This window comes from Notechis scutatus, chromosome 1, assembly GCF_049901735.1.
Source record: "Notechis scutatus isolate UNSWTSFEM ecotype Mainland chromosome 1, rNotScu1.2, whole genome shotgun sequence".
Taxonomy (NCBI): domain Eukaryota; kingdom Metazoa; phylum Chordata; class Lepidosauria; order Squamata; family Elapidae; genus Notechis; species Notechis scutatus.
In genome coordinates, this window is record NC_142009.1 from 333,049,672 (window position 1) to 333,062,702 (window position 13,031).

The 13,031-nt window shown below is 48.3% G+C and overlaps 1 protein-coding gene across 4 annotated transcripts in view; it reads right to left on the reverse strand.

The window, feature by feature from the left end:
- The window catches only part of LOC113429048 (transducin-like enhancer protein 2), a 67,446-nt gene that overhangs the window by 7,823 nt on the left and 46,592 nt on the right, over positions 1 to 13,031 (reverse strand). For all 4 annotated transcript variants that reach the window (XM_087952749.1, XM_087952750.1, XM_087952751.1 and 1 more), the window contains 6 exons: positions 10,112 to 10,235; positions 8,327 to 8,481; positions 6,504 to 6,580; positions 4,570 to 4,819; positions 1,943 to 2,190; positions 883 to 1,030 (listed from right to left, as the gene is read on the reverse strand). In XM_087952749.1, coding sequence (XP_087808875.1) covers positions 883 to 1,030; positions 1,943 to 2,190; positions 4,570 to 4,819; positions 6,504 to 6,580; positions 8,327 to 8,481; positions 10,112 to 10,235 — 1,002 coding nt within the window. The remainder of the gene's footprint in view (positions 1 to 882; positions 1,031 to 1,942; positions 2,191 to 4,569; positions 4,820 to 6,503; positions 6,581 to 8,326; positions 8,482 to 10,111; positions 10,236 to 13,031) is intronic.

Below are 13,031 nucleotides of genomic sequence, written 5' to 3' on the forward strand. Positions count from 1 at the left end.
CAAAACCAAACAGAGAACAAATTCACCATGGAGCTTTCAGAATCCAAACCGATCAGAGCGAACGACGTTGCTTCCTGCAAAGGTTTTCCTACCTTTGCACTACCTTTATCCCTTAGGGGAGGGGCAATCACCTCCAAGCCTTATTCCCGAGTCGCCCCTTTTGTCTCAGCTGCTCTTGCCTTCTAGCAGCTCTGTGCACACACGCACTGGGAACAGGCTCCCCTTGTTCCTCCGCCTCGCTGCTGCCAGACTCCGGAGGCTCCGGAGTCAGCACCCCACTCCCAGATGGTCCTAGCCCCATCGCTGCATCGGATGCAGGACCCCTCATCCGAGTCCTCCACAGACTCCCAGTTCTTCTCCGTTGTCTGATTCTGCTGTCGTCTGCACAGGCTGCCGGCGAACCACAACACCTCCCTTACTGACGGCCTGCTTCAGCAACCGTTTGAAGTTGCAATGGTGTAAATCAAACAGCTTTGCAATCAGTCTGTGCAATTGCACCAATCACAGCATCCCGAAGTCATGTGATCGCCATTTGCAAGCATCACAACAGGCTGCTAATCAACACAATGCATGAAGAATGCGGAAGCAAAAAAATTGCAATTTGAATGTGGGTGTGTCACATAATATCCTGGTTAAAGACTGCGATGATTTGCATCACCACCAAACGGGAGGTGAGATAGTTAAATCCATTGAAGTCATGTGATTTTTCCACTTAGTGACGGAGTTGCCGGTCCCATTGTGATCGCTAAATGAGGATCACCGGCTTGTCTGATATCAGTGCGCCAAGATCCTGCCCCTTCCCAGGGCTGATTGGTTGCTACCGGAGAGCCCACCCACTTAAAGGCCGTCCATCAAAAGACTCCACCCCCTTCCCCAGCTGACCTGGGAGTTGAAGTCGTGTTGCTGCAGCTGCCGGCCTTCGCGGAGGTCCCAGCACCGGACGGTGTTGTCCAAACCGCCGGTCCAAAGTTTAGTGCCATAATTGGAGATATCAATGCAACTGGCCCCATCTGTGTGACCCTGGAACTGTCTGCAAGGGAGGCAGAAACCAGCAAGAACTCCTCATTTATTTTTATTAAATCACAATAATTTCATAAATCTGTACTAAGCTCCACACTGGTGACAGGAAGAGCATCCGGCCAGTAAACACTCAGCACCATACTCCACCAAGGGATCATGGGATTATTAAAAGAAGATGATAATACTCTCATAAATAAGTTAGTTTATAAATCAGGTGGGTCCCATGGTTGCCCTCGATTTATAACCATCGTGACTTAAGGCAGAAATTCCAGCCTCTGTTATATAAGTTGAGAAGTCCCTGTATTTGCTTTGGGGCTGGGAGAAGCTTAGCCAGTGTGGTTTTCTGAACAAACCAGGTTTAAACAGTGTATGGTTTGAATAAATGTCAGCAGAAGAATAAAACTGAGAATAATGCCGGTAGTCCTCGACTTACGACCACAATGGAGCCCAACATTTTGTGGAAAAGTGAAATATTTATTAATTGAATTTTGCCCCATTTTACGACCTTTCATGCCTCAGTTGTTAAGTGAATCATTGCTGTTAAGTGATTCATGTGGGTCGTTAAGCAAATCTTGCATCCTCCGTTGACTTTCCTTGTCGGAAGCCAGCTGGGAAGGTCACAAATGGGGATCACGTGACACCCCCAGACACTGCAACCGTCATAACTACGAGCCAGTTGCCAAGTGCCCGAATTTTGATCACATGACCACAGAGATGCTGCAATGGTTACTTATGTGAAAACTGGTAAGTCACTTTTTTCAGTGTCATTGTAACTTTAGACGGTCAGTAAACGAATGGTCGTAAGTCAAGGACTACTGGTAAGGTTGCCCGCATTCCCTCCTCAGCGTTCACAACTAGCGTCCCGCCGCTGAATGTCTAAAACAATCTTGGCAAACACCAAACTAGATATCATGGGTCTCACCTAACCATGGTTTGGTTTTGCAGATCCCAGACCACGATGTTGCCGTCGCTGCAGCAGGAGAAGCAGACTTTGGCGTCAGGGCTGATGGCCAGGGCGTAGCATGCCGGGGCGGAGGAGGTCAGCTCGGCCTTGATCCGGGGCGTGGGGGCCGCCAGGTCCCAGATGGACAAGGTGCTGGCCTCGCCCCCAACGATGAGGCTGCGGCTGTCAGGAAGAAGCTTGCAGGATCGGATGTAGTTGTCTCGGTTCTGGGAGGGAGAAAGGCAGAAAGTTATTGTGAGAATAATCACAAAATACAGCTGGAGACATGTGAACGATAAGGAAGAGCTTTATTATTAAGCTTTTGCAAAAGGGATTTCTGCTCATGGCAAAAGACATTTTTCCCAGGAGGGCTGGGGTTTATATAGAGGTTCAAATATACAGCCTCTGCCCCTTTCCTGGGTTCACAATCTATCCGACTACCTATCTCCCTATGCCACACCCATAGCATAACACCTGTTTCCTTATCTTTGGAAACTACCCTTGTTCTCATGGCATCTTCCTGTTATGGTCCTTCTGAATGCAATGGATCATTAACCAGTTCCATTCAGGTCAGAATGACTTAGCGTCTCCTTCTCATATCATTATGCCAAAAAATACAAACTTGTCATTTAGAACATAACAAGTCACAAAACAGTACATATTTGTTATATATATAACCAGTAATCACTGTAAAAAGGTCACATCTCGGACAAAGATGGAACCCCTTCTGTTCTTCATTTTCTCAGGGGTAACTTGCAATATATATGTTATTACCACATGTAACCGTTCTACAAACCCCACAACCTGGCTTCCTACCCTCCTAACCCCTGGCATCTCTCAAATCAGGCGGTTTCGAAACAGGGCTGGGATTCAAACATTTCAGCAACTGGTTCTCTTGCCGGTTGCTGGGTGGGCACGGCCAGGGTGAAAGCGGCCTAGTCTGGCCTCCTGCACCTTGGTCAGCGGGGAGCCATTTTCACTCTCCCTGGGCTATGAAGGCTCTCCTCGAGCCTCCGGGAGGCCCAAAATGGCCGCCCCTGGAGGCCGGAAATGGGCCCGTTTCCAGACTTCCAGAACTGTTTTTTGCTCTCCCCAGGCTCCGGAAGGTTTCCTGGAGCCTCCGGGAGGGCAAAAATGGCTGCCCCCCGAGCTCCAGAGGCCCTCTGGAGGCCGGAAATGGGCCGTTTTCGGAGTTCCAGAATCTTCCGGGAGGCCCGTTTTTCCCTCTCCCTGAGTCTCCACGCAGGCCCTGCACTTATCTCGCATCCAAAACATGGAGATTCCTGGGTGGGGTGGGCTGAGGCAGGGCCAGCTGGTTGTTGGAACTTACCGGTTCGCCAAACCAGACATAACATTAACATCCGGATCACCCGAACCGGTCCAAACCGGCTGAATCCCACCCCTGGCTCGAAATATCTTTACACTGCTAAGGACTAGAAACTTGGGCAAGCTTTCTTTTGAAGTGAAAGCACTGGAGGAAGCTAATTTTACAGAATAACCAAGTCGCAACGGACCTTGGAGGTCTTCTAGTCCAACCCCCTGCTCGAGCAAGATAACTTATACCAGTGTTTCTCAACCTTGGCGGCTTGAAGGTGGATTTCAACTCCCAGAATTCTATGCTGTCTGGGGAATTCTGGGAATTGAAGTCCACACATCTTCAAGCTGTCAAGGTTGAAAAACATTGCTATGGCATTCTGGAGAAATAGCTCTCCAAGTTGTTTCACAGACTAATTGTTCTCACTGTCTGGAATTTCTCCTCAAATCTAGGTTACATCCAGAGGTGGGATTCAGTCAGTTTCAGACCGGTTCGGGCGAACCAGTTGTTAAAATTCTGCCCAGTTTGAACCAGATAATCCCACCACTGGTTGGCCCCAGCCTGCCCAGTTTTCGGCCATTTTCCGAGCTTTTTTTATTTGGCTATTTTCAGGCCATTTTCAGGCCATTTTCTGAGCCAAAAACAGCCCAGAAAATGGCCCGGAAAACAGTCCCAAATGGCCCGAAGAACACCCAGAAACAGCCCCCCAAAATGGCCTGGAAAACAGCCCAGAAATGGCCGAAAAACAGGCCAAAGAATGAAGGAAGGCAGGAAAGAAGGAAGGAAAGAAGGAGATGGAAAGGAGGAGAAGATGGGAAGGAAGGAAGGAAGGAGATGGAAAGGAGGAGGAGGGAAGGAAGGAAGGAAGGAAGGAAGGAAGGAAGGAAGGAAGGAAGGAAGGAAGGAAGGAAGGAAGGAAGGAAGGAAGGAAGGAAGGAAGGAAGGAAGGGAGAGAAGTAAGTAAGTAACTAAATAAGTGGTTAATCCAGCCATGCCTACCCAGCCAGACATTAGGGCAGAGAACCGGTTGTTAAATTACTTGAATCCCACCACACAATCACCCAGGATTTGGATGGATGGCTGAAGCTTCCTTCTTGTTGTTGGTTTTTAGGAAGGGGGTTTAAAAAGAATTTCTCAAAGGCAGAGAGAACAAAATTATGGCCGGTGAAAAGGGAAAAAACACCGGATCTTCAACCCATAGGCTGCCCCTGACGTGCAAAAGAATGGTACAAATGATAACAAGAGTGGCTGATTTTGGGAACAGGGTAGAAAGAGTCTTCCTTGTACGTACCAGGCAGTCCAGCTGGGCCACGGGGGTCTTGGTGCCCGGCTGCCCCACATCCCAGACCTTGACGCAGCCTTTGCCCCCCGTGTAGACGTGCTGGGTGGAATTGCTGATGGTGACGGCACAGACCACCTCGCCGTGGGAGAGCGTGTGGAGCTGGCGGGCGTGGCGTGGGATGCCGGAGCCGATCAGGGCGTCGGGAGGGAAGGGCACCGGCTGCATCTGCCCGTCAGCGCTGACGTGGAAGGAATAGGCCCTATTAGGACCAGAGAATTAACTGCTATTACAAGCTAGTCCTCGCACATACAATCACCAATTGAGCCCAAGGTGTATGTCGCTAAGTGAGACCGCTGCCCCATTTCATGACCTTTCCTGCCACGGTTGTTAAAGAAATCATGGCAGTTGTTAAGGGAGTGGTGAAGGGAATCTGGCTTTCCCCTTGTCAGAAGGTCGCAAAAGGGGATCGCAGGACTCCGAGACATTGCAACTGTCATAAGTATGAGTCAGTTGCTAAGCGCTTGAATTTTGATCACGTCACCCATGGGGATGCTGCCAAGGTTCTTCAGTTTGAAATGTGGTCATAAATCACACATTTTTTCAGTGCCGTTGTAACTTTGAATGGTCACTAAATGAACTGTTATAAACCAAGAACTACCTTTGTATTTCTGGTTTTACTGATAAAAGGCTCGCCTGATCCAAAAGCTTTGGAGATGGCTATTCTAAATCTCCAATTGTTAATCAATGTTATTGTTTTAATGTTTTAATGTCTTTAATCCTTTCTGTTTTTATTGGGGGTAACTCTTCTAGATCGAGAGTCACACGTGGGCAAGGTGGAAATAAGCACAGAAGGAAATACTGTATTTTTCAGAGTGTAAGGCACACTTTTTCCACCCCCCAAAAGTGGGTGGGAAACCAGAGGTGAGTATTCAGCAGGTTCTGACCAGTTCTGGAGAACCGGTAGCAGAAATTTGGAGTAGTTCGGAGAACCGGCCAATCCCACCTCTGACTGGCCCCGCCAACCCCATCTATTCTCTGCCTCCCATTGAGCCCCAGCTGATCGGCCGGGTCTTCTTTTGGTTGCCCTGCACAGGAGAACAGAGCTGGAAAGTAGGTTAGTGGGGTAGGGAGGGAATGGAGATTTTACAGTATTCTTCCCCTGCCATGTCCACCAAGCCACGCCCACAGAACTGGTAGTAAAAAATTTTTGACTCCCACCACTGGTGGAAAATGTCTGTGCATCTTAACATACCGAATATTGCTGAAGCCCCGCCCACCCACTGGCCCCTCACCCTTCAGCGTCTTCCTCCCAGCCATTTGCCTCCTTGCAGCAAACAGCCTGTTTCAGCTTCAGCACAGCCCGATTTAGCACAAGCAGCTGATTGTCGGTTGGTTTGGCCTCCCCACGATTAGCTGTTTCAGGCTGCAGGCATTGCCATTGGCCTATTGCCGCCTCCGCATCCCATTTTTGGCCTCCGCACGCTCCATTTCCTGCCTCCACGTGCCCCGTTTTCCGCCCGCTCCGATCCCCGCTGCCCAGAACGGGCTGAAAATGAGGCATACGGAGGCCAGAAATGGGATGCGGAGGACGAAAATGGGGCATGCGAAGGCAGCAATACGCAATGGCAATGCCTGAAGCCTGAAACAGCTGGTCGTCGGGAGACTGATCCAACCGACAATCGGCTGCTTGTGCTGATCAGGCTATGCTGAAGCTAAAGCCGCCTTTTTGCTATTTAGCTGGCAAGGAGGCAAATGGTTGGTAGGCAGACGGTTTATTTTTTTTCCTGTTTTCCTCTCCAAAAGCTAGGTGCGTCTTATACTTCAGAGTGTCTTATACTCCCAAAAATATGGTAAATAAAATCCTGCCCAGGCTTGCAATCTCCTGAGGAAAAATCACATATATATATATTTTTTTCCTTCCAACCAGGAAACCTCCGACTTACGGCTTGCTGCCGGAAATAGCAGGGAGGGAGGCCGAGGGGGGCGATCCCCGCAAATGTGGGTGAGATTCAAAAGCCACCTGTGGAAACCAAGGAAGGAATCAGGGATCAGCTGGGACTCGTGATGAAAATCTGTTTTAGCTTTGGAAGTGTTCCAGTTGAACGCACAGCTTTGATGTTGTAGAAATGACTAGTACGGGCGAAGTATGGGGAAAAAACAATAATACAAAATTGCATATATATTGACAAAGAACCAACCCACTGCAATACAACGTCCCCTGTTCTTTTTTAATTCGTCCCCTCGGCCGACTCGAATGCTCACCAAAGTAGAAAGACAAGAGGCATCAATGAAATGGATTAATACTCTCAAAACCATGAGGGCTAGGGCCTTGTGTCTTCCCTAAAAGAAGGAGCAAAGGCCTCGGTTGGATGACTTATCACAGTGTTTTCTCAAACTTGGCCACTTTAAGATGGGTGGACTCATGGGTGGGGTTCTACGAGTTTCCCTACTGATTCAGGGATTGTGCACTTTGCACGTGGGCGTGCGCACCTCACACACACACAGCTTTCCAAACACCAGCTGAGGCTCTGCTCCGCCAATCAGCTGAGAGGAAAAAAGAAGAGAAAAGCGCAGGGGCGGCTGGGAGGACCGATCCTATTTATTATTTATTTATTTATTTATTTATTTATTTATTTATTTATTTATTTGATTTGATTTGATTTGATCCTGTGCTTCATCGGAGCACTTCTTTTTATTACAGGTTCAGATGAACCGCCCCAAACCGGTAGCATTTCACCACTGGGTAGACTTCAAGGCCCAGAATCCCCCAGTCAAGCTCCGTTAGCCATTCTTCTGAGAGACACCTGCTACCTCCCTGTCTCTGTGTTGTAAAGTTGAAGGAAACAAGAGAGATCATCCAGTCCACCCCCTCCTCGTGCCGAAGGGCCTTGGCAACTCAAAGACTTGTGGACTTCAATTCCCAGAATTCCCCAGTCGCCCCCTGCTAGTCCTTATTTTGAGATGCCTGCTACCTCTCCCCTGTTTTGGGAATGATAAAGTTGAAGGGAACAATAAGAATCATCAAGTCCATCCCCTTCTCGTGGGGAAGGGGCCAATAAAGATCATCAAGTACTCCCCCATGCCGGCTGGGGAATTCTGGGAGTTGAAGTCCACGTCTTAAAATTGCCAAGGTTGAGAAATAACTGTTTTTAGCACATTATTCAGAGACACCTGGCTCCCAAACACGACAAGCCCTCTGTAGTTAACAAAACGTTCATCTCCTCCCGCTTCCTTTCATCCCCAGAGCTAGGGTGGGGCTTCGCTAGCAGAGGTGGCTCTTCTGTCCCAAGGACCGTCCCATTGATTTCCACTACTCTCCTCTCCTCTGCCTTCTGCGTATCCTCATGTCAGGCACTGGACTCGGCTGTTCCTCCTCTTCCTCATCAGCCACCTCCAGACCTAGGAGCTGTTGACTCTCCATCTGAGGGCTGACGGACGGCTCAGGCTCCACCTCCATCTCTCTCTCTCTCTCTCTCTCTTTCTCTCTCTCTCTGACAGCTCCATTCCCTCTTTCCCCTCCGAGCTCTTAGATTGCCTTGAGGCTGGCCCTGACTCCCACGCCACCTCCTCCTCCTCTGATTCGGTTGCTGATAGGCCACAACACCTGCTACCTCTGGACTGGGAGATGGCCACTGGCTGGGTTTTTTTTTCTTCTCGCGCAGATGAATGATGGCTTATAATTTGACCTAACTTGGTTTCATCTTAATCTCCCCCGCTTTTTTAAAAAACAAACAAACCCCAATTCGGAAGCACTGATGATGCTCACCAAGGGAGACCGTCCGTAGATTCCGGGGCCTGCAGAAAGATGGATACTGATGTAGGAACTCGGTGCAGCCAATTCCCCATTGAGGGTAGGGTGAGGTATCACCCCAAAGGACGAACCAAAATGGCTGGTGAAAGAATTGAGTGGACTCCGCAAGGCTGTTTTAGAGAGAGAGAGAGAGAGAGAGAGAGAGAAAGAGAGGGAGGGAGGGAGGGAGGGAGAGAGAAGAAAAAAGAGGTTTGTTCCTTTCAGCTTAACAGAATACAAGTAGTCCCCGACCAACGTCCACCATCGAGCCCAAAACTTCAGTTGCTAAGCGAGACAGTTGTTAAGTGGGTTTTTGCCCCATTTTACGATCTTTCTTGCCATGCATGTTAATCACTGCAGTTGCTCAGTTAGGAACACAGTGTCAGGATTCCGGCAGCTACCCTCATTAAATCATGAGTTTCGAGCTAAACTTCCAAAACTTCAAAAGGATTTATTGGGAGTTAACATGCCGGCACTGCCTGGGTGTAGCCGACTCTGAGACACATCATTTATGGTCACCCTTGACCCTGGTTTCCCCCCACCCCCTGGCTGTATCCTAATTCATATCCTCCAATGGGACACATCCATAGCCCAGAGTCATCAATCATCCTCGCCAGTTAGAATTTTGCACAGCAGAAACTTCAGTCACCTAGTTTACTATCTTTGAAAAAGTATTTATGGAATGCACTTTCAGTTTCCAAGCTGCTGCACTGCTCCCCCCTCCCTTTCTGTTGGCAACTCTAAAAAGACCATAGAGATGTTTTATGAGTTGACATCAAGTTGTGAAGTGAATCCAGCTTTCCCCATCGACTGTCGCTTGTCAGCAGTTCGCAAAAGGGGAGCACTGCAACTGTCATAAATATGAGCCAAGCATCTGAATTTCGATCGTGTTAAGCACGGGCGATGCCATAACGGTTGTAAGTGTGAAAAATGGTCCTCAGTCGTTTTTTCAGTGCCCTTGTAACTTTGGTCACTAAACAGTTTTTTCCCACCTGCCTTCGATTGAGGAACTGTATATTACACGAGTCAAAAAGAGGGCTGTGAAAATATTTACAGACCCCTCACATCCCGGACATAAACTGTTTCAACTCCTTCCCTCAAAACGAGGCTATAGAGCAGTGCACACCAGAACAGCTAGACACAAGAACAGTTTTTCCCCCCGAAAGCCATCACTCTGCTAAACAAATAATTCCCTCAACACTGTCCAACTATTTACAAAGCCTGCACTAGTATTACTGTTAATCTTCTCATCATTCCTTATCACCCATTGTGACTGTATGACAGTAACTTTGTTGCTTGTATACTTACGATTTATATTGACTGTTTCCTAGTATGATTTGATTGCTTATTGTACCCTATGACTATCATTAAGTGTTGGACCTGATGATTCTTGACTCTTAACAAATGTATCTTTTCTTTTTATGTACACTGAGAGCATTTGCATCAAGACAAATTCCTTGTGTGTCCAATCACACTTGGCCAATAAAGAATTCTATTCTATTCTATTCTATTCTATTCTATTCTATTCTATTCTATTCTATTCTATTCTATTCTATCTATTCTATTCTATTCTATTCTATTCTATTCTATTCCATTCCATTCCATTCCATTCCATTCCATTCCATTTACAAAAATGTACCCAGCTCAGGGTACAGCAAATGCCAGCATTATTCAGATGACCTTGGCAAACAGCAAGATTGATATACAGAGACTGGCAAAAATTGCTCAAGCAGGAACTGGGAAATTAAATCAATGACTCACTGATAACATCGGTGGTGGATGGTTTTGCAATCTGAGGCACGTAACTCGGGCCGGGTCGGGGGGTGAGTATTTCGGAAACCGGAGACAAGCTGGCTGATTTGCAAGGAGCTGGATGGGTTTCATTCTGGAAAGAAAAGGCGGATTGAAATGTTGAAGGGCGCCAAAGGTTTTATCAGGACCTATGATGGGACAAGGTTTTACCTTTATATCCTGATTGAATGATCTCATTGGTCACTTTTGGAAACGGGATGTGGGAACTTCGACTCCCAGAATTCCCCAGCCAGCATTGGTGGGTTTAAAATCCCAGAATTCTGCAGCCAGCATTTATGGACTTCAACTCCCAGCATTCCTTAGCCTGCATTTTTGGTCTTCACCTTTCAGAATGCCTCAGTCAACATGTGGACTCCTTGATCATGCATTTGGCAATTGTTGTGGTCATTTGCATGCGCTTGTCGACATGGCATAGAGCAGGGGTCTTCAACTGACAGCTGTAGACTTCAGGACTCACCAGAATTCCTCCTCCAGTCACGTTAGCTCAGGAATTCTGGGAGTTGAAGTCCACAAATCTTAAACTTGCCAAGGTTGAAGACCTGTGGCATAAGAGTTTCCAGGGGGTTGGACTAGAAGACCTCCAAGGTTCCTTCCAGCTCCGTTATTCTGTTAATACTCTGTGTTAATTCTGGGAGTTGAAGTCCACACGTTGACTGAAGCAGTCTGGAAGCTGAAATAGCACTAGCAATAGCACTTAGACTTATATACCGCTTCACAGTGCTTTATAGCCCGCTCTAAGCTGTTTACAGAGTCAGCATATTGCCCCCAACAATTGGGGTCCTCATTTTACCCTCCTCAGAAGGACAGAAGGCTGAATCAACCTTGAGCCTGGTGGGATTCGAACTGCCAAATTGCAGTAGGAATATCTTGCAGTACTGCACTCTAACCCCTGCGCCACTAAGGCTCTCTAAAATCCACAAATGCTAGCTGAGGAATTCTGGGAGTTGAAATCCATGGATGTTGGCTGGGGGAACTGGCTAGCTGAACCCCGATTTTTACAGCCCTCCTGCCACCTGCTGCCACCTTGTGCACCTTGGATCGATTAGAACCAGGCTGGGAATGATGGGAGCTGAAGCCTTAAGTGTCAGATTTGTGAGAAACATGGCTTGAAAAGAGGCAACATCCCACAGTCCACATTCCTCTGGCTTCTATTGAACCCTGTCGTGTTGGTCACGCACCGCAGGGCTGGTGTTTTTTTTTTATTCAGGGGAAATTTATTTCCAATCCCATCTTTGCCTCCTTGCCTTGGCTGGGACTGATGAGTTGGACAGCCCCAATCGATGCCGCTCTATTTTCCCACTGCCCCCAAGGTTTACAACTGTAGCAATCTTGCCAGCAGCCATTGATCGAATTTGCACAGCAGGGAAATGGCCCTGAGGGCGGGATTTGACCTCTGGGCTGCCCTCTAAAAAGTGCCTCCAGGTCAGCAGCGCCCATCGAAACACATAAATTCTAGAACTAGAAAACCTTGAATTACGCCGTCTTCGGTCTGATTTAAGCATGGTATATAAAATCATACATTGCAATGTCCTACCTGTCAATGAATACTTCAGCTTCAACCATAACAACACAAGAGCACACAATAGATACAAATTCAAAGTAAACCGCACCAAACTTGATTGCAGGAAATACGACTTCAGCAATAGAGTGGTCAATGTCTGGAATATTCTACCTGACTCTGTGGTTTCTTCCCCAAACCCCAAAAACATTAACCTTAGACTGTCTACTATTGACCTCACCCCTTTCCTAAGAGGTCTGTAGGGGCATGCATAAAGCGCACCAACGTTGCCTACCATCCCTGTCCTATTGTTTCTCTTATTCTTCTTTTATTTTTCTTATATGTACCCATTTCATGTATTCACAACTATGTATACACTTATACTTATTATCTTGTAAACAATTGGCAAATCAAATAAATAAATAAATAAATAAATAAAATAAGCCTCCTTTTCCCACAGCGCCCGACATCTTTCAGTGTCGGTCAGCTCCCAGGAGGTGTAGTAAGCGCAGGGGTAGGAGCTTCTCCCCTCCGCAGTCCTCTGGAGCAGGACGGCCCCAGGGGTGGCATACAAATGATTTAACCACCGGCTCGCCCAAGGGTCAGGTTGGCCTTCGTAGGAGGCATGGCCAATCCCCCGCCTTCCAGCTCCACCGCACATGCGGGACCAGCCTTCCGCGACAGCTAACCTGACCTTGGGCGAATCAGTGGTTAAATCACCCCCACCCCCTGCTATCCAAGTGGATCCTGGGGCACCGTGGTGAAAATGGAGAAACGGGAAAAGGAGTGGCTGGCACGAGAGGAGGACGAGGAGCAGGGAAAAGAAAGAGTGACATCGGTCACTCCGCTGCCCGCTTCTCCACTGCAGCGCAGCGCAACACCTAGGATCCACTTGGATAGAAGGGGAGTGGGGGGGAGTGATTTAACAAACGGTTCATCTGAACTGGTGTGAACCGGCTGAATCCCACCACTGGACGGCCCCCCACTGCTACGTCGCTAGCGTCAGCCTGCATTACAAAGGGCTCTTCTAGGTTTAGGCGTTGGAGGGTCGGTTCCTCCACAAAGAGCCGTTTTGAGCTTTTGGAAAGCCACTTGACATTCCATAGTCCTGTGATGGCGAATCTATGGCACGCATGCCACACAGGTAGCACGCAGAGCCATTGGTGCGGGCAGGGGAGCCCCAGCCAAACTTACCTGCACTGCGCATGCGCACGCCTCCCGGCTGTTTTTCCCGGCCTGTTTGAGGCCGTTCTCACCCTCCTGGAGGCTCGAGGGAAGCCTCTGCAGCCTCTGCAGGCCAAAAATGGGCCCGTTTCGGCACTTCTGGTATTTCCAGAAGGCCCATTTTTCGGCCTCCCGAGGCTGCAAAGG